The sequence below is a fragment of the Paramormyrops kingsleyae genome, chromosome 15, assembly GCF_048594095.1.
Source record: "Paramormyrops kingsleyae isolate MSU_618 chromosome 15, PKINGS_0.4, whole genome shotgun sequence".
Classification (NCBI taxonomy): domain Eukaryota; kingdom Metazoa; phylum Chordata; class Actinopteri; order Osteoglossiformes; family Mormyridae; genus Paramormyrops; species Paramormyrops kingsleyae.
Window position 1 is genome coordinate 1,800,734 of NC_132811.1, and position 27,595 is coordinate 1,828,328.

A 27,595-nucleotide genomic window follows, 5' to 3' on the forward strand; every position below is an offset into this window, starting at 1 on the left:
TCCGTGTCATTTCAACTTGTACGGTTTGTGCCCGGACTGTGACGAAAATTACACCACTACTGTCACGTGTGTGTGGTGGCACGTCCACGTCAAGTATGAACCAGCCTTAAGGCTACGGACACCGTGAAACACAGAAAACAAAAGCTGGCAGGTAGAACAAATCTGATGCAATGTTTACATGAAAGACTCACTGACGTAAATCGCATTGTAAAAGAAAAAGTGTGGGGGGGGAAGACACTCACCTTCCCCATCTTTTGATTCAGGCTTGCTACCTTTTTCCTCATCAGTGCTAGAGAGAGAGAAAACATGTCAGCATCCGGAAAGGTCTTACCCCCAGCGGGGGTCACACACGTCCAGAGCGGAAACACCTACCTTGAACACGACAGCGGAAGTGCGGCCTACGAGCACATTTGGCGTGTGCTGCGTTACGATAACGCGACATGAACAGCAAGGATGGGCAGAATGTCAGACAGCCAACGTTAAGGCCCAAGAAACACTGAGCATATTACGAAAGAAGGGGAATGGGAATGACGATGAGGGGAGTTATAAAAATAACAAACAAAAAAAAAACTTGAGACAAAATGCGGAGACCATTTTACCTCCAAAGTGCACCAAGCTCATAAACAAAGGAGCCACTATAACAAAGATAGCCATTGTTCTAGTATACAGAAAACAACAAACCTCTTTTTCTGATCATCGGCCTCAAGAGAGGAGAACTCTTTCACTGCCGTGGATTCCGCAGCGCTCTCTTCTGTCTTCCTGCCATCTTCCTCACCCACCGCTTTTGACTTCGCTTCCGACTCGACAGCGCATTTTTCGTTCAAACCCTGCTCGCTTAAGCTAGAGGCCTGCGTGCACACATTGTCCGTGTCCATTACGTCCTCCTGAACATTGTGCTTGTCCTCCGCTTTCGATTTGCCCTCGCTTTCTTTCGACTCGCCCTTTTCCATGTCGCTAGCCGACGCTTCGCTCTCCAAATTGAAGGCATCATCAGCGTTAATGGCGACGGACACATTGTCTTCCTCCGGTTCATCGTTCAGAGAGCCCTCGATGGCGGTGGGCTCTTCTTCGGACGGCTGTTCCAGGGGTTCTTCCTTAAGTGGCTCAGATTTACAAGACCCGGCTACTTTCTCATTTTCTACGGATTTAAAAGAAATAGAATGGCACAGAGTTTAATTACTTCTGAAACACAGCAAGCATTACGTGGAACTGGCAAGGCTGGGACAGGAGGTGACCCTTTGCTTTTCCCTCCATATACAGTGGTACCTCATAACTCGAACTTAATCTGTTCAGAACTAGGACTGGACGATATGGCAAAAATTTATATCACGATATTTTTCTTAATTTTGGTCGATACGATATAATTCCGATATCGATATGGACAATATTAAAAAGCCTCAAGAAAAAACTGCCGAGGACACACACAATGGATGTCTGCAAACTGAATTTGCAAAGTCTATAATACCTCCAGGCTCCTCCTATTAAAATTATATAATTTTTAAAAAAATAAAAATAGTACAAAAAAAAAATAAGGTTCACTTTTTATTTGTATTTAGCCTTTACAAACAAGAAATGTGAAATAAACTATCAAATAAATAAAACTCTCAGACTCAGCTTATTAACAATAATATATTTCCATTTAAACTAAAACAGGCTGATTATTCATATACTGTATATTATATGATACAGTATATATGTATATCGAAATATCGGAAATGTGTTTAAAAATCGTATCACCGTTATTGAAAAAAATTATATCGCGATATATATTGATATCGAATTATTGTCCAGCCCTATTCAGAACTCTGGATCGAATCCTAAAAAGTTCGAGTTATGATTGAATTTTCCCCATATGAAATAATGGAAAACCAATTAGTTGGCTCCCGCCCACAAAAAATTACACCTAAACATGTTTTTTTAGCATTTAAACACAAAATGAACCGGATAAAACAAGAAGAGCATATAATGTACTAAACACATCTAAGCACATTTATCAAAACAGTAATTTGCAAAGAAAGAAAATAAACGTATCCAAACAATGTGTCCTGCCCGGATCGCCGGCTCCTTCCGTGTGCCACGCCCCCTCGTTAACCCCATGTGGAATCCCTGTGTGAGCAGCTGTTTCTGGTTGTTGTCATTAGTCCTCTGTATTTTGCCCGCCTTTCAGTTTGTTTCCCCAGTCTGGTCATTGTATTGTCCGTCTGCGTTTTGCCTGCCTTACCTGTAATTAAACCCCGTATTCCCCGATACCCTGACGTCTGCGCCTTTGTCTCCATTCCGTCCCTGCTCAGCACGACAATATTATTATAATTAAATGTATTAATGGTTTATTATTAATATTAAAATAAATAACAAGAAATCTTTATTTTGAAATGTATTTTAAATGTTTATATGACAAAAACTTATTTAAACAGTTTAGCAAAATTTCTCAGATCCCGCCATTGGGACAGCCGACTCCAGAGAGTTAACTAAAGTAACTTCCTCATCAACCTTTCTTCAAATCTGCTGTTTGTTTTCAGTCTGATCAGAGAGTGTACAAAAAGAAGATTATAAAGGACCTTTGTTCCTATCTCCTTCCTGACCTTCTGCTACTTTTCTCCTGGCCAATGAACGATCATGGGGCGTTTGCACGACTGGACAGACAGTCCGTGTCATTTCAACTTGTACGGTTTGTGCCCGGACTGTGACGAAAATTACACCACTACTGTCACGTGTGTGTGGTGGCACGTCCACGTCAAGTATGAACCAGCCTTAAGGCTACGGACACCGTGAAACACAGAAAACAAAAGCTGGCAGGTAGAACAAATCTGATGCAATGTTTACATGAAAGACTCACTGACGTAAATCGCATTGTAAAAGAAAAAGTGTGGGGGGGGAAGACACTCACCTTCCCCATCTTTTGATTCAGGCTTGCTACCTTTTTCCTCATCAGTGCTAGAGAGAGAGAAAACATGTCAGCATCCGGAAAGGTCTTACCCCCAGCGGGGGTCACACACGTCCAGAGCGGAAACACCTACCTTGAACACGACAGCGGAAGTGCGGCCTACGAGCACATTTGGCGTGTGCTGCGTTACGATAACGCGACATGAACAGCAAGGATGGGCAGAATGTCAGACAGCCAACGTTAAGGCCCAAGAAACACTGAGCATATTACGAAAGAAGGGGAATGGGAATGACGATGAGGGGAGTTATAAAAATAACAAAAAAAAAAAAACTTGAGACAAAATGCGGAGACCATTTTACCTCCAAAGTGCACCAAGCTCATAAACAAAGGAGCCACTATAACAAAGATAGCCATTGTTCTAGTATACAGAAAACAACAAACCTCTTTTTCTGATCATCGGCCTCAAGAGAGGAGGACTCTTTCACTGCCGTGGATTCCGCAGCGCTCTCTTCTGTCTTCCTGCCATCTTCCTCACCCACCGCTTTTGACTTCGCTTCCGACTCGACAGCACATTTTTCGTTCGAACCCTGCTCGCTTAAGCTAGAGGCCTGCGTGCACGCATTGTCCGTGTCCATTACGTCCTCCTGAACATTGTGCTTGTCCTCCGCTTTCGATTTGCCCTCGCTTTCTTTCGACTCGCCCTTTTCCATGTCGCTAGCCGACGCTTCGCTCTCCAAATTGAAGGCATCATCAGCGTTAATGGCGACGGACACATTGTCTTCCTCCGGTTCATCGTTCAGAGAGCCCTCGATGGCGGTGGGCTCTTCTTCGGACGGCTGTTCCAGGGGGTCTTCCTTAAGCGGCTCAGATTTACAAGACCCGGCTACTTTCTCATTTTCTATGGATTTAATAGGAATAGAATGGCACAGAGTTTAATTACTTCTGAAACACAGCAAGCATTACGTGGAACTGGCAAGGCTGGGACAGGAGGTGACCCTTTGCTTTTCCCTCCATATACAGTGGTACCTCATAACTCGAACTTAATCTGTTCAGAACTCTGGATCGAATCCTAAAAAGTTCGAGTTCTGATTGAATTTTCCCCATATGAAATAATGGAAAACCAATTAATTGGTTCCCGCCCACAAAAAATTACACCTAAACATGTTTTTTTAGCATTTAAACACAAAATGAACCGGATAAAACAAGAAGAGCATATAATGTACTAAACACATCTAAGCACATTTATCAAAACAGTAATTTGTAAAGAAAGAAAATAAACGTATCCAAACAATGTGTCCTGCCCGGATCGCCGGCTCCTTCCGTGTGCCACGCCCCCTCGTTAACCCCGTGTGGATCCCTGTGTGAGCAGCTGTTTCTGGTTGTTGTCATTAGTCCTCTGTATTTTGTCCGCCTTTCAGTTTGTTTCCCTAGTCCGGTCATTGTATTGTCCGTCTGCGTTTTGCCTGCCTTGCCTGTAATTAAACCCCTTATTCCCCGATACCCTGACGTCTGCGCCTTTGTCTCCGTTCCGTCCCTGCTCAGCACGACAATATTATTATAATAAAATGTATTAATGGTTTATTATTAATATTAAAATAAATAACAAGAAATCTTTATTTTGAAATGTATTTTATTATATAATAATAATTACTGTTACTGTCTGTCATTGTCTAAATGTATTTTTACTGTCTAAATATTTGTATTCAGCTAGTGTAAACATGCACGGTGCTATCACAGCGAATGCGAGGCTCAGACTGAAGCGTCACCCTTTGTTTCCGCTGAGAGACGTGACGCACGACTCATTTCCCAGCGCGTACAAGTTATCTTAGATTGGCGTTCACGGTTTGACTTCTGAGATTCAGATAGGTAATTTTTTTTTTCGAAATAGTTGGTTCGACTTTTAAGAAATTCGAGTTCTAATGGGTTTGAGAACTGAGGTACCACTGTATAAACAAAAACTAACAACGAGAGACTGGAAAAAACAAAGAGAGACCAAGCAACTGTTTTTGTTTAAATCCTGCCAATAGCCGATCTCTGCAATCCCTCTCATTTCACCTGATCCGAGTAGCGAAAGGTTCTGATCTGAAGGCAGCTGCGAGACCAGCACATGTGCTCCAAAAAGTCCATCTTCACGTCATTTCTGCCTTCCTGAGTCTCCGTGACATAGGAAGTGCTGTCTTAACTGGAAATTCAGAATCCCTCTGGTGCTGTTTATGGGTCCATTGAGGGTTATCTCCAAGGCATGTATTACATTAACCGGATCCTTTAACGTTTCGTGGGTGGGCATTCTTCGATTCTTCTCTTCTGAACTTCTTAATCTTCTTTTGCCACAACCTAAAAACACTACAGCATCTGCAACAACTAAGTGAGGACCTCATTCAGTAAACTAAGCGGGCCGTGTAAATTACTGGCCATGTGTTAAACACCATTAACCACTTCACACAACTTGGCAATGATGGATGCGCACTCACTGTGCATTACACATTACGTCTTAAAACACCAAGACGTCTTTATAGTTAACAGGCTAGCACAAGGCCAGTAATTCTCTTTGGATTTCCAGTCTCTTCCCGAGGAAAGAAAAACTCACAACTTCCTTACGAAACAAAGACTGACACGAAGCGCTTTTGAGTTCATAAAGATGTGAAACAGTACCTATTTCATCTTTCACGTCTTCAGATTCAAACTGCTCCAGGTCCTAGAGAGAAGGAACAACATATTTAGCTAACTGTAGCTAGGCATACAGAACAATGAACAGCCAAATATTACAAAAATTTGATAAAATTGATGAATAAAAATGTTAGAAAAAAGAAATTTCAGAAATACTTCTTTTGCCGAATACTTCAAATCTTCATCTTCGACTCCCAAATCAACACCTTCAGGGTCCATAATCTGTTTAGAGGAATATAAAGAGCATTAATCCCACAAGGTTTCTTTTTTGTTTGCTTTTTACTAAAATCCCCGAACTTTTTAAATCTGTAATTTCATATCAGAGCATAACACTGCCATGAGCTAAATAAAACTTGTCAAACGACATGCTAACGATTTGTTTTGCCGGTCTATTTTTTTGCCTGCAGGAAATGGCCACCTGCACAGAAACCCATTGAACCAGTAACACCACATCCCATTCGCCGCCCTGTCTCCCCTCCCACATCACCTCCTCGGGTTGGACGTCTGCTAGAGGGTCCGGGAAGCCCGAGTCTTCGTCGTGTATGATGTCATGCTCGTCCTGGGCCACTTCGGCATTCCCCTCATTGGACAGCGAGTCGAGGATCTCGTCGGCATCGGAGTCGTCGCACTCGGCCGGGATGCCGTTATCGGTCCCAGTCTCATCCAACACGCTCATGTCCATGATGTCCATCTCATGAAGGCTGTCCAAGTTACTGTCCAGGTTGATGTCCGGGTCCTCCTGTGAACAACAGCTGCGTCTATCAGCTGGCGTTGACAAAACAAAGCCAAACAAGAGCCGGATTCCACATGGAGGCACAAACACGTCCCGCTTAAGACGAGAAGAAAAGATGCATCCATGTGCAGAGGGGATAAAGGAACATAAGAACATAAGAACATAAGAAATTTACAAACGAGAGGAGGCCATTCGGCCCATCAAGCTCGTTTGGGGAGAACTTAGCTAATATCTCAGAGTTGTTAAAATCTTATCTAGCTCTGATTTAAAGGAACCCATGGTTTTAGCTTCCACTACAATAGCAGGAAGACTATTCCATACTCTGACTACACGCTGTGTAAAGAAATGCTTCCTCAAATTTGTTTTAAAATGTTCTCCCGCTAATTTCCACTTATGGCCACGAGTTCTAGTATTTAGACTAATATTGAAATAGTCATTTGGCTGAACAGCATCCAGACCCGTTAGAATCTTATAGACCTGAATCATATCCCCCCTTAGTCTCCTTTGCTCAAGGCTGAACAGATTCAGTTCCGCTAACCTCTCCTCATAAGACATTCCTCTAAGACCAGGAATCATTCTCGTAGCTCTTCGTTGCACCTTTTCTAAGGCAGCAATGTCCTTCTTGAGGTATGGTGACCAAACCTGCACACAGTATTCTAGGTGGGGTCTTACCAAGGAATTATATAAGTGTAACATCACCTCCCTTGACTTAAACTCCACACATCTAGAGATATAACCCAACATTCTGTTCGCCTTTTTTATTGCTTCCCCACATTGGCGAGAGTGGGACATGGAAGCATCAACATACATACCGAGATCTTTCTCGTAATCAGCTACCTTTATTTCAGTAGAATTCCACTCCCAATAAACTCATCAGAACTACGTCCATGATTCTACATAACGGGTACATTTTGGTTCACCTTCTTCTTCAATCGCCTTTGATAAGAACATAAAGGACCTTTTACTCAGAACACAAAAATAAGCCCTAAGTCCAGAACTTACACAACTAAATATTTAACACCACCTTAATGTAGACTGTAAACTTGAAACCATCATGACACAAGTACAACAAAATCAGAGAGATAAAAATATACAATAAGCACTGCTTATGACACGCAAACTATTATAAAGTTATCTTTTCAATAGAGCCTGACATCAGTGTAAGGAGGTTAGCGATGTGGTTATCCGTTACTTTTGAGTAATCGAGTACTACCCAGTCCAGTATTCGTTACCTAATACTCGTTACTACAATTAACTTAAGACGTACGTATATCTTCTGTCGTTAGAACGGCGATGGGCGACTAATTACTCCGGCCAGTCAGTGCAGTGACCCCCCCCCCATCAGACTCGTATGTGGGCCATACAACATGCAGGCAATGAGCGCAGGCTTCAGATCATGGAAACCAGCTGCCACTGCATGCCAGCCAGAACTGACGCAAACAACAGTCTGCATGGCGAGTTTTGATCAGTCATTTCGTTACTGTCAGCAACGAATCCTTCAATTGCTGAATACTCGTAATGATTCGTTACAGCCTGGTATTCGTTAATTACTTACTAGTTACTACTGAAATCTACACCAATAAAGGAGGTTAAGATCCTGTGAAGCCAGCAATGCAGCACTATTGGATTCACGTATCCTGAAGCCTTCTGGTGTTGGCACAATTAAAACGGCGCCTCCTTTAATACTCGTCATAAACTAAGCACGTATTTCCATGACGTTTGGATAATTAGGTAGGTGTGTGATCTACAGTACACGTTCAGAACATCTTAACAACACAATAAACGTAAGGTGCCAGGAAAGCGGCGACAAGCGGCGTGCCGCGGCTTGCAGGTCCGGCGAGGCTTCACCCCTGAATCCGACCAAAAACGAAACCCGGGAAAACTGTTTTCTGATTATTAACTATATAAAATGTTGTATTGGTTAAACTGTGCCAAATGCGAAACTGCGATGGCGTCTGACATCAGCGATCCGGCTACACAAGCACCGTCCTTTCAAATCACGTTGTATGTCCAGCCATTTTTAAAAAACGAGTTTGCGTGCATGGTTTTGCGAGGTTAAATCAAACAGCGATTGCATTACACGATAGTGCAAATTTACAACGAGAAGGACAGCATTCTTCACCTTTTTCAGTCTCTTGGACAACACAGTCTTGTATAGGATTCGCCGTTTCAGCTTGGCTTTTAAATCGATAACTCGTAATTCTGACAATTTGTGCAGCCCTGCCCCCTCTGGGAGCTCAAGCGACACGGCGTCCGACGCAGACGAGCTCTCAGCCATGGTTCGGGATGCGAACGGTTCCGCTCGTTTAGATGTCCGAAGCTGCAGCTTCTGGCGAAAAGGCTTGGGACAAAAAGGCTGTTTCGGATACAAATAAAGACAACGCGATCGCTGGAGAATGCTCCGTATTTTCTGCAACTCGTATAACGTACACCGTTATCCCAGCCTCGAGACCCGAGTGAATAACAACAGACAGCGCCGGAGCGAATTACATGTGAAAGAATACGTAAAGGTGGGGGAATGCCACTAGATGGCAGTCTGACCGTTTAACATCTCCCTTTGTTTAAGACTATAAAGAACAATGTTAAATCCCTTTTGTTTATTGAAAAGTTAACAATTCCTAAACATTATTTATAACTAAGTTGTTAATGTGGCTAACCTGTGTGCATTTCACAATTGCTTTTCTAAGAGTCACTCTTGAAGCCATTTTGGTGGACGAGATATCTACCCACTCCGGGTAATGGTGCAGGCCTGCGGCAAGGCTGGGGTGCCTTTTGGAGTGTGAGAAAGAGGGGCCTCCAATGTAGTGTCTGCGGCAGAGACTCTACCATCCACAGGACACGATACAACAGCGGCCGGAGTGGTGGAACAGCTGTCCGAACTCCCGGCATGTTGTGAGAAAGCCTGATGGGGTCCTGGCCATGTTGCAGGTTCAGCGGGCCGCAGGTCGACCCGGTTACGTCGATAAAGGGACCCATCCACACCCACCAGATAAGAGCGAGGGGCAACCTTCTGCACACAGGTGCCCAGCTTCCGGATGCCCGTGTGATCACCAGGCAGGGGTTTCATCCTTATTCAGGTGCTTGAAGCCAGCTCAGGCCGATGGCTGGCAGCTTTGTCGTGGATCAGTTTGGAGCTCTGCCGTTTGTGGCGTAGGTCCTCCAGAACATCAGTCACAACACATTGGCTCTAGGAGGAAACTGGAAGCATGGCTTTGAGACGCCTGGCCATCAGGCGCTGAGACGGGCTGCTGTTCATTCCTTCAGTGGGGGTGTTGCTCCCCTGCAGGATGGCTTTCCATGGATCCTTGCCCCCACCCCTGCAGTGCCTTTTTTTGCAATTTTAACAGCTGATTCCGTCTTGCCATTTGCTTTGGGGTGTCTGGGTGAGGATGTAAAATGAGCAAACTCCCAGTCCTCCTTAAACTGACGGAACTGTTGACTGGCCGTTGTCGGTGATCACACGGTCCGGAATGCCATAGCGGGCAAACTGGGCTTTACAGCGTTAATAGTCTCTGCAGACATGCATGTTTATTTTGTTTCACTGTAACATTTTACTTGACGTTATAACACATGTTCATCTAAAGTCATATAATCTACATATCTTTGCTTTTAAAAAGCTAATGAATGTGGGACACCCTGGCCGCCCAGCCAATCACAGGGCAGACACACTCATACTTCAGAGATACTGGTTCGCCTGACTGCATGAGTTTGGATGGTGGGAGGAAGGCAGAATTCCTAGAGGTAACCTAGGCAACACTGGGAGAACATGCAAAGGCCATACACAGAGCACAGATGGGATTCGAACCCTGAACCTTACAGGTGTGAGCAGTGCTGGTCAACCCAAGCCATCTTCTGAAGGGCGCTGACTCAGCAACCACCGATACCACACCCACTCCTGTGGTGAAAAAGCTTCCCCTGGGCTGCACGTGGGCTTGGGCCGATACTGAGTGTGAGGTAACGATACTCACCACCGAGTTATATGAACTAAATGGTATTACAAAATTCATTTATTCAGGTAAACTCTGCAAACTCTTACATTTATTTAACATTTATCAGCAATTTTCAACCTGGGTAACAACTGATTCCAACCCTGGATTGTGCTAAATATTCCTTGAAAGAGAAGAGTGTTTACCAATTAATCATGAAAACGTTACACCCAAATTGTGGGCAGTGGTGGCTTAATGGTTAAGGAAGCACACATTGAATGATTGCTGGTTCGAATCCCTGACCAGCAAATCACCCTGAGCAAGGTACCGCCCCCAAGCACTGCTCCCTGGGTGCTGAATTAGCTGCCCCCTGCTATGTCATGATGTCACATATGGTTAAGTACACATTTCGTTGTTATTCACTGTGGTGTGTCAACACTGATCATGAAATTCTAATCAAATTATACATATTGCAAGTTCAACATCTGTTAGAATGCCATTGGACGTGGCTAGCGGCTGTTAGAATGCCATTGGACGTGGCTAGCGGCTGTTAGAATGCCATTGGACGTGGCTAGCGGCTGTTAGAATGCCATTGGACGTGGCTAGCGGCTGTTAGAATGCCATTGGACGTGGCTAGCGTGGCACACTGTGGCAGATCAGGCCGATGTTATCAATCATGCATCACTGTCATATGATTCAGACTTTCCTGCATCTTTATTGTTATGTAAAGCTATCATTACTGCCAAGGTTTTAATGAGCCATATATAAATCCATTGACAAGGTGGCATTTATCATGACATGACATGACATGACAGAGCACTTTGTTTCAACATTGTTTTGAATTAAATATATAAAGCCTATGTATAAAGACCAGAGGCATTATACATAACAAATCCAATTTTATTAGTGAAGATCAGGAAATACAGTTTCCAGCGAAAAATGACCATTCCCTGCTACCATCTCTCAGCCACAGCAAAAGCCTTTCTGATTAGTGACCTTTTACGCAGAGTGGTAAGGACGAGGACTGGGGCGTCAAGCATTCAGCTTTCGGTGAAAAGTTAACTTGCGTAACTAAGAGAACATTTGCTCCCTCAGTATAGCAAGAAACAGTGAAATACCATCTCTATTAAACATACCACTGTCTGCAGTGTTGTCCAGTAGAACTAATTTCATAATAGGTGTTGTTCTTCAATAAATACCCAGGAAAATAAATCTGAGCATTATGTTCTGTGTTGTCCTTTATTACATTCATCTAGGTTAAGAAATACTACAGTTCACATTAACTACTATACAGTAAATACTTTTACAAAAATAAGCATACCTAGCGTTTTACTGTCATGACCTTTATATATAAAGACCCACATTTCTTGATTAATAAACAAGCAAACAATAATTATTGATTAGTGTGCTCATAAACAAAGGTGTTCATCCATGTCCATCCATCCATCCATCAATCAATCACAAGGTCATTTGCTCATTATGTAAATTGTCATTTTAAAGTATAAAACTCAATCTAGAACAAAAAAAAACAACCGCATTAGCTGCTTTGCAACTAGGTTAATAGATACTAAATATAAGATTAGCGTCACACATGCAGTTATGCTAACTTTAAGTAATGCTTTATAATAGAACAGAGTGCAATCCTGCATTAAAATATAATACAGATTAGTGGCAATTTAAGAGATGTGTTCTGTGATTTGACTCTAAAAAGAGTGAAAGTTCTGCTTGCCCGACTGGATGGGAAGGTCCTCCAAATGGCTACCACTGGGCTGCACACTCTTACAGGCAGCTGAGGGAGCCTGAAGAGCTTGTGTCTGGAGGAGCTCGAACTCCGGGCTAAAGGTCTCCTCCGGCATGTTGGCGCTGCCCGGGCAGGCTGCGTCGGCACAGTTCACCGGCTTTACGTGCGGCGCCCAGCAGGCCGAGGCCGGGCCTTGGCTGTATGCGCTTGGGGGGCAGCAGTGAAGCGGCTCGGGGGAACACCCAGACCCCGCGGGGCCGAAAATCTGCGAGTCGAAGGAGGAGGCCGTGGAGGCGTGGCAGGGGAGACAGGCCTCGGAGAGGTTCAGCTTAGCCACCAGGGGTTTGCCTACAGAGACCGTCAGCCTCTCCTGCACCTGCTCATCCATGCTGTCGTACTGGTACTGAAGGCACACCGTGAATGAGAGCTCCTTCTGCGACGGAGACACAAGCACACGGTCAGCACACCAAGAAGATAAAGCGTCACGAAAAGGAGTGACGTGAGGGTCCTCACCTTGACCTTCTGCAGAGCCGTGAAACGAGTGTAAAGGCTCAGCTCTGCCGAATTATCAGCAGCGAGCAGCCAGCTGCCTGCGTCCCGCGGGCTCTCCCGATTGGTCAGCTTCAAGTCCACGTCTACGCCCTGAAACCCGTGCGTGGAGGGAGAGGAGCAAAGCCTCGGGTTAGAGGTCTGTGGTGGGGGCACAGCAAAGAGACCCCCCCCTCACTCCCACCCCGCCCGGACACGCTCACCTCCGAGAAGTCGGACAGCTGGGCTGTACAGGCCACCACGTGGCTCGGCCTGCGCAGGATGCGGCTGTAGACGACCATGATGTTGGAGAACTCGGCCGCGAATCCCAGCTGGACCCTCACGCCGCAGTCGAACTGCAGGCAGCGGCTCTCCGGAAGCACTGCCGCAACACGAGAGGTGACGTCACGCGGCCGTTTACCATAGTTAGCATAACCCGGCCTACACTAAAGATAAATTAAAAATGGGAGTAAGATTTGTGCGTTTTGGAGAAAAATGAATATTCCCTGTCTGTGAGATGTTGATCCTCCATGTATCGATGAGATTGGGGTAGGTAATAAGCTCAGAGGAGATAGACGGGCGACATGTTCTATCCGATGATCTATCTTTGTGGGGATCAAGAATTATGTTACGGTCCTCGGCAATGATCAGATTTGCGTTTGGAAAATTCAGGCCGCGAGCCAAATGCGAAAGGCTGCGCCATCAATACTAGGCCTAGAGATGTTTAGCAGCATTACAAATACCATCTAACTATGAGAAAGTATTTGTTTGAGGCGCTCGCTGTACAAATGTGTGCAAAGAGGATGCTTTTCTTAATACCTCGGGCTTTGCTAGAGAATGCCGACTGGAATATTTGATTTGCAGAGCTGCAGTGCAACGATTTCTCTCGGATGGTCTAATGAGCATTTTTTGAAGGAATAAGAGGTTGGCGGACAGAGATTTCAAATGTGCAAACACTTCTGTACCTAAGTGAATGGCTGAGGCAGCAGATATTGCAGCTCTCTAGTCTAACGGCGTCCCTCAGAGTGGCACGTGCTCCACACACGACGGAGACGTTGGATCCGCGGTGCTTTGGGGGATTTGTTCTGAGCCATTTAGAAGCTGCATAGTTAAAACAACAAAACGTAATTTCTACCACGGAAGCCGTACTATTAAAAATGCTATATATGATCAAACTTAATGTATTGGAGGGGAGCTTTAGATAGATGTCCACTCCCTTATGTGCACTCCAGTCCCCGTCGGTTCTGTGCTTTCGGCAAATAAGTTGTTGTTGAAAAATAAACACCGCATGTTTTGGACAGAAGGGACATGTGACCTCCAGAGATTCAAACCTACAATCCTGGGAAGGCATGTTCATGGAGGCGCCCAGCAAGCCACGCGGCCTCACCGTGAGCGATGGCCCACTGCAGGTTCCGAGCCGACGTGGCCGCCGGGCAGCTGGAGGCCTGGACGCGGTCGGTCAAAGCGCGGCGCTCCGACAGGTTACTGCGCAGCTCCAGGGCCTGCCGGCCGCGCGTGATGTCACAGCGACCCATATCTGAGAGCGGGGGGGGGGGGAGGGGGTTGCAGTGCCAACCAGCATTATTATCCTTAAACTAAAACTATAAGAAAACATGTTGGAAAATTCTAATGAATTTTTAAAAATACAACTAAATGAAAACTATAAATATTGTTTCGGAAACAAACTGAAATAAGATAACATGGAAAAAAAAGTTAAAATACTTTCCGTTACCATTTTTTTAAATACTATTTAGCAGGATTGTCACTCCAGCCACCGGGGAAAAGAAATCAAAAATTCAAAACTATAATAAGGCTGCAGACTCGTGCGAAAACAACAGCAGTGAAAGGAACAAGCGATGAGAAAACACTGAAGTGTAACAGCTAAGGCTGGCCAGGGGCTCAGCTACCTGACAGTGACAAGGATACGGCAGGAAGAGTCATAACAGGAGCTTCATACCTTCAGCTACCTTGTCAAGCATTACTGTAACCTTCTCATCCTCTAAGAGGCGCCGCTTAAGGAAGCTCATGAAGATCCCATTGGACAGGTCGTCTTTATTCATCTCATAGGCTTCAGCATCAACACACCTGCAAATTCACAGCTTTCATATAATCTGTGCATATGTAACAAATCATGAATCCATCACTACCATAAGCAGCATGGTGCCTAGTATTGCTGACTCACACCTCTGGAGGTTCCGATCCCACGGTAATAACAGTAACGTGTTATGGCAGCAATGTGGCTAAATCACTATTTTTCAGATTTTTTCAGAGTCTATAACAGTAGGAACTTTAGTTCTGCTAATCTGAACATGATTTTAGATCAGATTATATTTTCAATTCAATTCAATTTTATTTATATAGCGCATTATCACAACATTACATTGTCTCAATGCGCTTTACATTTCTGCCTCGTAAGGACCCCCCATTGAGTAAGCCAAAGGCAACGGTGGCAAGGAAAAACTCCCTAAGAGGAAGAAACCTTGGGAGGAACCAGACCCAAAGGGGGAGCCCATCCTCCAGGGGCCGGCAGATGAGTCAAACAAACAAGATGAAATGACTAAGCTAATACAGACAAGATGAAATGACTAAGCTAATACAGGGGTTGAAATATATGTCTCAATGCAGCGGCCGACCGGTGCAGGCACGTGGTGCTTGATGCACGATGGCAGGATTAATAGAGGCACAGCCGCAGGGAAGGATGGCGAGGCATCGTGTTGAGCCAAGGGCAGGCAGGTTGGAGGGTAGTTATAGGATATTGGAGGGTATAACAGCTAAATAATGAATAATTAAAGGCTCAGTGGCAACAGAAGCCAAAATGCCCCTATGTGCACAGGGCACAGAATCCCCCCACCGTCTGGCTAAAAAACGGGGGTGCAAATTAAGTGACTTGAAGCATAAGACTAGTTACACAGGAACAGCCTTAGAACGTGCCAATACATCTACTAAAAAGTCATAAAGCAGAAGCCAAAACATCTGTTTCAGCAAATTCACCTAAAAAAACTGTTTTATTAAGTCACGTTGGTCTTACATGAGTCAACAGTGAACAAGACCTGTCAAAGGCACAAATGATGACAAAAAATTATTCAGTTTCTCTCTATTTTTTAACTGTTTTTGTTGTGAATAAACCAACCCCTATGAATGTGTAGATCATGCTTTGAATAAAACAAATTTAAAATGATCCAAGCAAAATATTTTAAATGCAAAAAGCACTGAGAAATTAACACTTTACCTGACGGGGCACAAATAATGTAGTATTATGTGACTATTTATATATTAATTAACCACAAACAAGTCTTCGTTACATACTAATCTCATGTTTGTTCATCGTTAATGAATGGTGATGCATCTTTTATCCGAAGCAGTTATTCTATTCGTTACTATATCTGTTAATTCTGTAAATCTTTGTGAACTACTGAAGGAACAAGTCATGAATAACACAAGTGAAATACTGATCTCATGTTTGTTCATTAATGAATCATGACGCATCTTTTATCTGAAGAAGCTGCTGTATTTGCTCACGATTTGTACTTTGGTAGTAATTGAATTGTTTGTAAGTATGTGTCCAGTCAAGTAAAGTGTTACCCAGAAAGACATTTTGAAGATGATGCATTTTTTTAGTAACTTTCTCGTTTTGCCTGCGGTTAACTGTTAGACGTGATTTGACATGAAAAGCCCAAGGGGTGAGAAACTCACGTAGCGTAGCCAAAAACAATGTTAGCCGTCACCTTCAGGGGCCCCGGTTGTGGAATGACGTCATCGTTCAGGTTTCTAGGGCAACAGTTCATATGGGACAAACTAAGCCAAACACCATGCAGCAGATTAAAAAAAAAAAAAAAAGTTAGCTTGGCTTTATGCGGATATAAAACCACTAAAATACCTTGTTGTTAAGTGTTTCAAGTGTGTAAGTAATGGTGATTCATTGATAGGTGCGGAGTTTCCGAATAACCGAGAAAGAAAACTACTCTGGGCAGGTCTGAGCCAGTTCCCAGCGAGTGCTGCAGTAATGAACTGCTGCCAGGTGAATCTTCACGGAGGGGAAGCAGGGGCCTGCCGTAAAAGCGTCTTATTTAATACTAAATACCCTCAATACATAAGCAAAAAAATCTGTCCTTTTTTCCATCAGTAAAAACAAGATAGATGTGCTATTCCTCTATTTTAAGACTGATTTGCTACTTGGGTTGAATGAATTTCAAGTAAAGAAATATTAAGGTTAATACATACAAATTACTTAAAGGACCTTAATGTGTTCAAATGTGTTTAATGTGTGTCTGAAAGCACGAGTGTCAGGCCGGATGCGTGAGAACTGGCAGCCCTGCATAAAGGTGCAGCTCCTGCGCCGATGAGGAAGGTACCGTTTGCGACACATGTCCAGTAGGAAGACATTGAGCCCCGTCTGACGCTCCTGCATGCGCTGCAGCACGTCCTGCACCCACAGACAGTGTTCCGAGGTGTAAGATGCGGGCGCGTCGATGGGCACCATGAAGCTGTTGCCGTAGTTTTCATAACCGTGACCCGCAAAGTACAGCAACCCTGAAGTGCGACAGGAGCACTTTACAGCAAAAAAAACTTAAGGAAAAAAATGACTGAGCGACAAAGACTGTTAGACATGCTGACAAGGGTTCAGAACACAATGGTAATTAGCGGGGACAGTCACACGATTATCACCGTCTGCTCTGCCAGCTGGCTCCCAGTCAATATAAGCTAATGACATGGTGCTCATTCAGACTGAAATACAGCCTACAGGACCACATGCGCCAGTGACTGACCGAGATACGGCCTACAGGACCCCATGCGCCAGTGACTGACCGAGATACGGCCTACAGGACCCCATGCGCCAGTGACTGACCGAGATACGGCCTACAGGACCCCATGCGCCAGTGACTGACCGAGATACGGCCTACAGGACCCCATACGCCAGTGACTGACTGAGATACGGCCTTCAGGACCCCATGCGCCAGTGACTGACAGATACGGCCTTCAGAACCCCATGCGCCAGTGACTGACAGATACGGCCTACAGGACCCCATGCGCCAGTGACTGACAGATACGGCCTTCAGAACCCCATGCGCCAGTGACTGACAGATACGGCCTTCAGAACCCCATGCGCCAGTGACTGACTGAGATACGGCCTACAGGACCCCATGCGCCAGTGACTGACTGAGATACGGCCTACAGGACCCCATGCGCCAGTGACTGACAGATACGGCCTACAGGACCCCATGCGCCAGTGACTGACAGATACGGCCTACAGGACCCCATGCGCCAGTGACTGACTGAGATACGGCCTACAGGACCACATGCGCTAGTGACTGACAGAGATACGGCCTACAGGACCCCATGCGCCAGTGACTGACAGATACGGCCTTCAGAACCCCATGCGCCAGTGACTGACAGAGATACGGCCTACAGGACCCCATGCGCCAGTGACTGACAGAGATACGGCCTACAGGACCCCATGCGCCAGTGACTTACCGAGATACGGCCTACAGGACCCCATGCGCCAGTGACTGACCGAGATACGGCCTACAGGACCCCATGCGCCAGTGACTGACCGAGATACGGCCTACAGGACCCCATGCGCCAGTGACTGACCGAGATACGGCCTACAGGACCCCATGCGCCAGTGACTTACCGAGATACGGCCTACAGGACCCCATGCGCCAGTGACTTACCGAGATATGGCCTACAGGACCCCATGCGCCAGTGACTTACCGAGATACGGCCTACAGGACCCCATGCGCCAGTGACTGACCGAGATACGGCCTACAGGACCCCATACGCCAGTGACTGACCGAGATACGGCCTACAGGACCCCATGCGCCAGTGACTGACCGAGATACGGCCTACAGGACCCCATGCGCCAGTGACTGACCGAGATACGGCCTACAGGACCCCATACGCCAGTGACTGACCGAGATACGGCCTACAGGACCCCATACGCCAGTGACTGACCGAGATACGGCCTACAGGACCCCATGCGCCAGTGACTTACTGAGATACGGTCTACAGGACCCCATACGCCAGTGACTGACCGAGATACGGCCTACAGGACCCCATGCGCCAGTGACTGACTGAGATACAGCCTTCAGAACCCCATGCGCCAGTGACTTACTGAGATACGGCCTACAGGACCCCATGCACCAGTGACTGACTGAGATACGGCCTACAGGACCCCATGCGCCAGTGACTAACCAGCTGAGTACTCTGTGAATGTCACTCTTCATGCTTGACTGGTTGGTTGAAACAATATCTTGGTCTGCATTTGTACTTTCTGAACCTGAACTTTCCCTCTCTGAGCCAGGTAAGATACCTCAATAAGCAAAGAATATTCACAAAACACCAGACTTGAGCTTCATAAACCACAGTTTAACACAGTTGTAATTTAACGTCAAACTGGCCGTGGCATGGATGCTCTCTGTGACATTGTGGGTCTAATAATCTGCAAAGCGGCAATGTGAGAGCCCCTGACTGCCAGCTGACTTCAGCTATACAAGCAGCCTTAGTGGCACAGCTTCCAAACATAAGGAATTTCCTTCCAAAGTCCTTCGTTGAGGTGATCAGACAAGACCAATCAATCGCTGAGACATCTGAACAGAAACTCCGCGAAGACACCCCCCAGACTGACCGTACACGCCGCGGTCCAGCAGCAAAAGGAACTCTGTCACAGCGCTGTGCATCTCCTGCCAGCTGAGGTCCAGCAAGGACACCACCTTGAAGTCCAGCTGCCGCAGCAGGTTGGTGAGCTCGTGGACGTCGGCCATGGGGGCCTTCAGCTGCCGGTGGTGCTGATAGTTCATGTTCCCAATGAGCAGAGCCACCTTGTCTGTCGCTGAGCAGGAGAGACCAGACTGAGAAGCACGGGCCCAAATACAGCAACACTGCTGCTTTACTGGAAGCTCTTTATGTTCTATAAACTTTCAACTTCAATCAGTAAAACCCTGGCAGCTATCTGCCTCACTCATGTCACTTTGGACAAAAGCTTTAATTAGTGTAATTTAAAAATGGCATATTTACATTGCAAACCACATTTTTTCAAGTATGTTATTATTCAATCTCTTTTAACAGAAAATGAAATTATATAATTAATGCACACTTCCCGAGAGAAACAGTACAAGCTATACTGCGTGACTGAGCTTGGAACAATGAGCATTAAGGACAGGACAAGAAGTTCACAGCGTGTTGGCAGATGGCACTGTGCTTGGATTTGCACGCTGCGCTTGGATTTGCACGCTGCGCTTGTGGTGCTCACCATAGAAATGGCGACGCTGCCTCACTGGGCACGCAGACGAACCTGTTAAAAAAAAAGCTAGTTAATGAACACGGGTCTTTCACAAGCATCACTCAGAATGTCAGACCCGTTGGGTGTGAGACATACCTTGGACATTCTCAGCCCAGCAAGATTCAGAGAATGAGCAGGGACCTAATAATCACAAACCAGGTTGTTTAAAGTCTAACATTATAGTAAGAGATTTACTATTGCATGTATGTATGTTTGCTTAGGGGACTGCATACATAATAGTTACATGTTCGGTACTACTTATGCTTTATTTTGTACATTGTTATTTGTATTACAGATAAAATATAATGTGGAAGCAAGCAAATGTATGTTTTACTCTCTTGTTGATTAAAGACAAAAAGCTGGTTTACTTCATGTAAATACACTGCCCGGCCAAAAATAAATTGAATCACAAATTTAATTTAAATCAGCAAATACTTAAAACCTGATGATTGGATCATTATTACAGCTCAGCAACATTATGGACCAATAAAGTGAAGTCAGCTGACTTCCTGAACCTACTGGATGGCCAGGTTACACCCCCATCCATCCATCATCAATGGAGCTTTTCTTCCCTAATGGGTTGGGCATATTCCAGGATGATAATGCCAAGGCTCATTGGGCTCGAATTGTCAAAGAGAGGTTCAGGAAGCATGAGGAATCATTTTCACACATGAATTGGCCACCACAGAGTCTTGACCTTAACCCCACTGAAGGTCTTTGAGATGTGCTGAAGAAGACTTTATGGTTCAACTCACCTATCATCAACACAAGACCGCGGTGAGAAATGAATACAAATCAGATGAAAATAAATGTTGAGATGTTGCATAAGCTTGTGGAAACAATCCCATGACAGATGTGCACCATCAAAGCTAAAGGCGACCCAACAAAATAACAAAGTGCCACTTTATTTTGGCCGGGCAGTATAGATTTCCAAGACATTTGTAACAGGTGTTCCCCTGTATAACAGACCACAGAAGTACTTGCTGTACTTCACACTTACCGACTGACACATAAACTTCATCACTCCAGACCTCCTGGTAGCGATTGTACACTCTGCAGCTATACTGCCCCCTATCTGCAGTGGTCACACATGGAATCTAGAAACACAACATGTGTTAAAAACAATATCTGAAAATAGCACAGTAAGTCCAGAAGCAACCCCAATTTAGCAACAAAAGCTAACAAACGTAAAGAACTCTGAAAATGACCAAAAAGCCTAAACATAGATAGCAACTAGTCCTAAAACAAATAAACCAAGCTTGGTATAACTTCAACAGACTGTTTATGCCCCTTATTAGGAACAGAAAGAAGTGTGACCTTGAGATGGGAATCCACAGCCTGAGGCAGAGGGTCCTTGTTGTGGTACCACTGGTACTCAGGAGCGGGATTTCCCTCAACTGTACATTCCAGATGCAGGGATTCCCCCTCAGACGCGGCCACACTTTGGGGCTGCCCGATGATGCACAGATCCCTCACAGAGGAGAAGTTGCAAATAATTCCTGAAAGACACCAAGGGATCCTGTCATGTTGTTTGAAATACCAAAGCTGGTCAGACAAAGTCCAGAAGCTATGGAGGCTTTTGGCCAGCGGGTCTAAAAAGGCACGACCCTGTCAGGTCTCATGTGCAGCATTTAGAGGTTTAACTGCATTCCGTCCCAAGTCAGCCAAGGCCACCGGGTAGGTTCATAAAGAAGCTGAGTACTGAGTGAACCAAAGCTGCATGTTAAGCAGTGATGCTTGAAATGACCCCTAAAAGCGCCAAGAAGCGTACCCATGCTGGCGCTGCAGGAGCTGACGCGTGCCCACTGGGAGAAGACGAAGTGCTCCGCCTGGCTCACACGGCAGATGTAGTGCCCCTGCAGAGCTGCCGCAAACGGGCACAGCACCAGCTCGGGCCCACTGCCACCAGGAACCTAAAAGCACAGACAAAGCAAAACATCAAACCACATGCAATTGCTTGTTAGCTTTTTTTGGCAAACAAATCACAAACACAAGGAGTAAAACACCTACAATGAGTGTTACTGTACTACTGATACTAACAGCAGTGATGAAAAAAAATGATTTATTACCATTCAGGCACCTAGCCAGGGAGTACAATTATACAATCACACAACCACTCTCGAAAAAAAAATTTCAGCCCCACAGTTGGTAAAATCTACAAAGGGGGGTGCCGTTCCCCCCCAGTCATTTGGAAAATCTATCCCAATGTACCAATAGGGTCGTCAGACCCCCCACCCCCCCCCCAATTTTTTTTCTGACAATCCCACTCAGTACCTGTAGGTGTGTGAGAGGATTTTCTCTCACAGAATCACAGCTTTAATGATCGAAAAACGTACCCTTGTTCACAACTTCTACATGAGGGCAAGAGCCCTTCCAATGAAGTAAATAAGACACGTGTCATTAAAGCCAACCTCCGCCTTTCCCTTAAACCACTGGTAGGTCAGGCCCGTGGGGCCAGCCGCCCGACACTTCAGAATCACACTCTTGCCCTCCTGCACAAACTGAGATTCCGGCTGCACTGTAATCCGGATCTGCTCCATCACTTCAAAGGAAGAAAGAAAAGAATTACAATGTTTCAGGTACCATTTGTCCCTAGTTATCATACAAGTGCATTTGTTTTCAGTTGTTACAAAACTGACAACTAAAAGTTGATAGTTATTATTGACATACACATGTAATCACTGGATTTCCCCAATGGATGTAAACAAACATAAAGACTTCAAGTGTTCAGAAAAGGAGAGAAAAATGGAAAAGAGAAAATGTTAGCAGAGGTGATTACAAAAAGAATGGTGGGTTATTAACATTAATGAATGTTGAAAAACTGGCTAAGATCTCATACCTAGGGAACCGAAAGAATAGAAACAAATTTGCTTCTACAGAGACCCCCATGTGAAAATGAGGGGGAACATGAGTGCTCCAGTCGGACTTAAACCTGAGACAGTTTGATGTGACGGTAAAAACTGTCATCATCAAGCCTGCCTGTGTGGAGTTTGCATGTCCTTCCTCCCTGTGTTTAAGGTTTCCTCCAGCAGTTTGACACCAAAAGTGTCAAAAGTGCATCATTTACAGCCCCTCCCCCCTTCAGTCAACTGCCATGATGGCATGTCGTCAAAAGTCAGGCGCTCAGAAAAGAAAAGACAAACAAAAAAGATAGCAGAGGCGACTGAAAAAGACAGTGGTGGGTTATTAACATTAATGAACAGAGTGGATTATAATGTAAGTGGTAATTCTGTATAGGCCTGTGTCTGGGCTGTTTAAGGGCCCGGTATATGTAAATAACGAATGTGTCATAAATTTTCCAATAGATAACTTCAAAGCATTAAAGCTGCGAATGATAGTGTCTCTCTCATACGAATGGATGCCTGTGCAGAGTCAAGAAATGTGTGTGTCCGGGTGGGGTGGAGATTATATCGTCTCCAAGCCCGAGCAGGACACAAGGCAGGCCTGGCCGTAGCAGTAGTCGGTAGTCACCTGTAACACTGAGATACTGCACTGCACTGTGGTGCTCGATCTTCTTGAGGCAGTGCAGCAAGAAACCCAGGGGGCAGGCATGGTCGGCCAGCATTGCCAGCAGGGAGCGGCTGGGGCTGCCGGTGGAGCTGAGCACCTGGAGGGAGCAGCCAATCAGCTGCTTCTCACTGCAAGCAAATTACATCAAAACAAGACAGTTACTATACCAATATAATATACCATTATTATATCAATCAACTGCAGCTTTACATACCTAATAAATTTTAAATAATTGAAACGCATACAATTTATATGTTGCTGACGAAAACGCCAGTGATCTTTAAAACTTAAACCAAAGCAGTTAAGACTGGCTGGAGAAGGCTGGCTGGTCTCCCGTACCTGTAGCGGAACTGCGGTTTCTCCGTCAGCGCAGCGGCCAGCTGCCGCCAGCCGCACTTGGGGTTGTCCAGCATTGCCGCCAGCTTGCGCAGCGCCTCCTCCCCCAGGGTTCCCAAGCCCAGGCTCCAGTCCCCCATCCCTGCCACAACGGAGCCAATGTCATCATTAAAGGGGAAGCGACCGACGCTCGTCCGGCGCTGAAGCCGTTTGAAAAGCTGCAGCCTCACATGCGCTGTAGCACATGACGGCTCCTCTAATGCACAGAAAGAGGCTGTTTTACCAAAGATAAATCAGATACTTCGGTGATTAATCGATTCCTCGTAAATCATCCAGATGTGTACATGCGTGATGCAATGAATCCACTTTAATAATGATTGCCATTGCTACAAGTTAATTAATTTGACGCTTTTTTACAAGATGGAACTAAATCTGTTAGAGTTAAACTATTTCCCCGCGACTGACATTAAACGCTGAAAGAATCCACCTAGTTTTAGTAGTTGAAGTGGCAACAAAAACATTTGTACTTCTTATTAATTTCTCACAGGAACATTGACACGATTGTCCTTCCCTTTACATTTCACAGGCAACTGCTAGCTGAAAATATTAATAATCAGGAAACATCATGTGACATTTTACTTAAATAAGCAGTATTTCTGTCTAACATTTGTAATCACCTTGGACTTATTTCTATCCCTCCCCGGTACTGTAATAATCAATACGTCGTATTTCCCCCCTAAACTGACTCCTTCACACGAAAGCGTGTTTACGACGACGCAGTCGCGCACTAAGGAGAAGCGGGCAAAACACTTTTATTTCAATTAATGGCTAATTCTGGTGTCTAAGACTGTTTGTCAGGTATAATCACTTCCCCTTTACCTGTACTAACTAAAGTGTGATGCAGGTTAGTGGTTATGAAATAAGATAAAATAAGAAACAGGCATACCACTGCTCGGCGGACCGCTTCCGGAATGTTCAGCCTCAGACGCCGCCAGCCGCCGCGTTTTGAGGGACATGTAACGCCCATATGCACCGCGTCGCGTTTCTTACTGCGTGCAAATGTTACACGCAAATAAACCCATAAATCTTTCCAAATCAAATCAGATAAGAGTTTGGAAAAAAAAATAGTTCTGGGCTCTCTAGAAACTTTGTAAAGCGGCTCACAAACACGTTTGTCCTTCCGGCATATTTAATGTAAAATAGGTTTAACAATGATTGTTAGGCTTTGCTATTGCCATTGGATGGTTTGTACTTTCAAATTCCCTGGGCGTATTGCGTGAAGGAAGCCAAGGAGGCGTGCAACTTGTCTTACGCTTCTGTTTTTGTAGAAGTGTTATTGACTTTCGTTAAAAAGTTAACAGGTCTTTGTGTAAGTAAAAAAAATAAAAAAAAGTCAGTACATTAACGAAATCAAAATTTGAATATAAAATTATACGATATTATGGCATTTGCAAAAATTACATGCAATTACTTTAAAAACAACTGAACACTGTACTCAGTGATGTTCCATTTCCAATTATTTATAATAAAATGCACATTTAAAATGAGATTTTTTTTTCAACAGTATACGCTGAACAAATAGCATGGAAAAAGTGTCGATTCCACTTTTTCATAGCAGAAAAATGGGATGCACAATGAAGCACTGCTTACGAGCTCCATCCTGCGTTCAGATACTTTGCTGGAAGCCATCGCCCTCAAACAGATCACTTTATTACAAATTCAAGTCTCAGTTCAATCTTCGAGAGTCATGACAGATGACGGCTGAAACTCTAGTCAGAGTAGTAGTCCCAGGTCTCAATGTCTCCATCCACCGACGGCCACAGAACTCTGGTTTCCCCAAAACAGTCCGCTAAAACTTTTTGCCTTTTCGCAATTTGTTGTCTCGCCATATGTGCTCCTTCCTCACTCTCTTCAAGTAGCCGTGGCTGTCTGGGTCGAGCTCAGAGATCTTCTTTGGGGGGCCCAGATTTAACTGGAACAGCCTAAGGGAGGCAACAAAGAAACCCTTTGGCATCATGCACTGACAGAACACTAACTTCATTCACTTCTTTTTACATTGTAGCGCCTGATGAGACAGCAGAGCCAATTTGCATTTCCCAGGATGCCCCAGGAGCCTTGTAAACAGCCGTCCTTCTTCATGTAAATAGCTGTGTATAGTTAGTGTCTGTTGTGCTCTTACTGTGTGCACCGTAATGTTTTGTGTAGTGTTTAATGTTGAATGTAGTGTGTGTCAGGGCGGTCAGCATGGGGGGGGGGGGGTGGGGGGGGGGGTGAGTGGTATGGAACTGTGTCAGAAAATTCAAGTCAGTTATAGGATATTTACATAGAGACACTTTCCCCAAAGGAACATGCTAGTGAGGATCAGTGAGCAGGTCAAACAGTGTCCCTGGAGCAAATGCAGTTAAGGGCCCCGCTCAAGGGCCCCGCTCAAGGGCCTAACAGTGAAATCACTCTGCCGACCACAGGATATGTACTGATGACCTTCTACGGAAAGTCGCTTTAGCTTTAATTAATCTCTAGAGGATATCAAATTCAATTCTAACTATAGTTAGAATGCTAATACTTGATATCCGAAGTTCAGTTGTATCTAGTTACAATGTGTATTTCTGATATCAGGAATTCTATGCGAAAGTTAAAATTCACATTACTGACGAGTCACACAGCGGTGCAGACTGGCACGATGTGTCTCACCATGCCGGATATTCCTCGGGCGGCTGCAGTGGAGGATCCTGACCCTGCTTGAAGATGTTCACCCCGACTGCGTGGCTGGTCAGATGCACAGGGTCCTTGCAGACCTCAGGACCTTTTAGGGTTTCCTTCGTCATGCCTTTCGATTTCCCCTTGGTAGCTGCAAATGATGCATGTATGCATTAATAACTGTGCACATGAAGCCTTTACAGTATTTAAACTAGGACTAGGCAATATGGCCAAAATGTCATATCAAAATACATTAGATTAGAATCACAATCCACAATATAGATCACGATTGGGCTTGTAGCATTATAATAAAACTTAAGGTATGCAAAGTACTGAACATATAAAAACTGACTGAAGTGTTTTTTGTTATTATTTTGTAATACTAAAGCTTTAAAAGTTTCGAATACTAATGAACTTTTATCACGTTTGTATGAACGGTATCCTTGCAGATTACAGTAGGCTGGCAGTAGGATTTTACCATTTCCACACAATCGAAGTAGAAGCTTCTTAAATTCTCCCGCATCAGCCTTGACGCACGTTTATTTAGCCCATATTATTTTTTTCTTACCAAGTTAGCTAACTGGTTAGAAAAGATCAATTAAGTTTTTAGTGCAAGATCTGCATCCCCCCCCCCCACCACCAATATCATAGAGGTGAGGAGACTGCCACAATTTGTAGGCTGACAAACTAACAAGACCGCAGTTGCCAACCACGCAGATATCATGGCTGACAGCATCACCCTGACAACTAACACTACATATCTAACAAATCTAACAGCTGTTTGGCAAACTTTACGCATATACAATTTGCTCAATGCGTATACGGAAAATAAAAACATGCAGGGTCCCAACGTGACGTTTTTATACGAAATCGATCAAAACCAAGGTCACACCTGGTCAGTAATTAAATAACGACGAGTGTCTGAAGCGATTGCAGATACTCTTAAAATTAACTAAGAAAAATAAAGCTTACCAGCTTTCTTTGTAGCATACCCACAAGTCTGTATTCTGAAATGAAATGCGTGTGCAACATATTCGGATTTTTGTACAATGAACCTAAATTTACTAACAACCCCAAACAGAGCAGACATCTCCACACTCTTCTTCCACAATGTGCGCTGTCCGAGTCGACGGCGTGACGTATTTCCGGCGACGGGAGTTGTTTTGTACACTAGCGACCCCCAGAGCCGACCCCTAGCCATTGCAGTGATTTGCCTTCCGATTGGGTTGCATGTTTCCAAATGTTCCACTACCTATGACAAACAGACGTAAATGCGGCTCTTGATAATGACCGA

General features: G+C 44.8%; 3 protein-coding genes across 9 annotated transcripts in view; all 3 read right to left on the reverse strand.

Moving 5' to 3' along the window:
- The window catches only part of safb (scaffold attachment factor B), a 39,209-nt gene extending 30,466 nt beyond the window's left edge, over nucleotides 1–8,743 (reverse strand). The window contains exons 1-8 of one of the 3 annotated variants that reach the window (XM_072699447.1): nucleotides 8,407–8,731; nucleotides 6,039–6,290; nucleotides 5,708–5,773; nucleotides 5,537–5,579; nucleotides 3,326–3,782; nucleotides 2,888–2,934; nucleotides 682–1,138; nucleotides 243–289 (exon numbers count right to left, since the gene is read on the reverse strand). In XM_072699447.1, the coding sequence (XP_072555548.1) occupies nucleotides 243–289; nucleotides 682–1,138; nucleotides 2,888–2,934; nucleotides 3,326–3,782; nucleotides 5,537–5,579; nucleotides 5,708–5,773; nucleotides 6,039–6,290; nucleotides 8,407–8,562 (1,525 nt within the window). In that variant the 5' untranslated portion in view covers nucleotides 8,563–8,731. Of the gene's footprint in view, nucleotides 1–242; nucleotides 290–681; nucleotides 1,139–2,887; nucleotides 2,935–3,325; nucleotides 3,783–5,536; nucleotides 5,580–5,707; nucleotides 5,774–6,038; nucleotides 6,291–8,406 lie in introns of all 3 variants that reach the window. The other 2 variants (XM_072699448.1, XM_072699450.1) reach the window with 2 other exon arrangements.
- A 2,687-nt stretch (nucleotides 8,744–11,430) lies between these two features.
- On the reverse strand, nucleotides 11,431–25,383 carry LOC111860391 (mucosa-associated lymphoid tissue lymphoma translocation protein 1 homolog). Of its 5 annotated transcripts, XR_011982630.1 has the most exons (18): nucleotides 24,551–24,956; nucleotides 23,608–23,746; nucleotides 23,230–23,396; nucleotides 22,170–22,300; nucleotides 21,530–21,671; nucleotides 21,076–21,257; nucleotides 20,759–20,855; nucleotides 19,855–19,899; nucleotides 19,729–19,770; nucleotides 19,105–19,308; nucleotides 16,832–17,009; nucleotides 16,173–16,247; nucleotides 14,437–14,564; nucleotides 13,867–14,016; nucleotides 13,445–13,580; nucleotides 12,704–12,861; nucleotides 12,465–12,593; nucleotides 12,247–12,384 (listed from the first exon to the last, which is right to left on the reverse strand). XR_011982630.1 is itself a non-coding variant. In XM_072699453.1 (17 exons), exons 2-17 carry the CDS (start codon nucleotides 23,742–23,744, stop codon nucleotides 11,914–11,916), a joined length of 2,436 nt encoding a protein of 811 aa, XP_072555554.1. In that variant the 5' UTR covers nucleotides 23,745–23,746; nucleotides 25,255–25,383; the 3' UTR covers nucleotides 11,431–11,913. The 5 variants fall into 5 exon arrangements, 4 of the variants coding, with proteins under 4 accessions (XP_072555554.1, XP_072555552.1, XP_072555555.1 ...); XM_072699453.1 differs by lacking the exons at nucleotides 13,445–13,580; nucleotides 24,551–24,956 and adding an exon at nucleotides 25,255–25,383 and having other exon boundaries at nucleotides 11,431–12,384; XM_072699451.1 differs by lacking the exon at nucleotides 13,445–13,580 and having other exon boundaries at nucleotides 11,431–12,384.
- On the reverse strand, nucleotides 25,109–27,443 carry mrpl54 (mitochondrial ribosomal protein L54). Its single transcript, XM_023843749.2, has 3 exons — nucleotides 27,274–27,443; nucleotides 26,296–26,452; nucleotides 25,109–25,586 (listed from the first exon to the last, which is right to left on the reverse strand). Exons 1-3 carry the CDS (start codon nucleotides 27,389–27,391, stop codon nucleotides 25,454–25,456), a joined length of 408 nt encoding a protein of 135 aa, XP_023699517.1. The 5' UTR covers nucleotides 27,392–27,443; the 3' UTR covers nucleotides 25,109–25,453.
- Nucleotides 27,444–27,595: the final 152 nt, after the last annotated feature.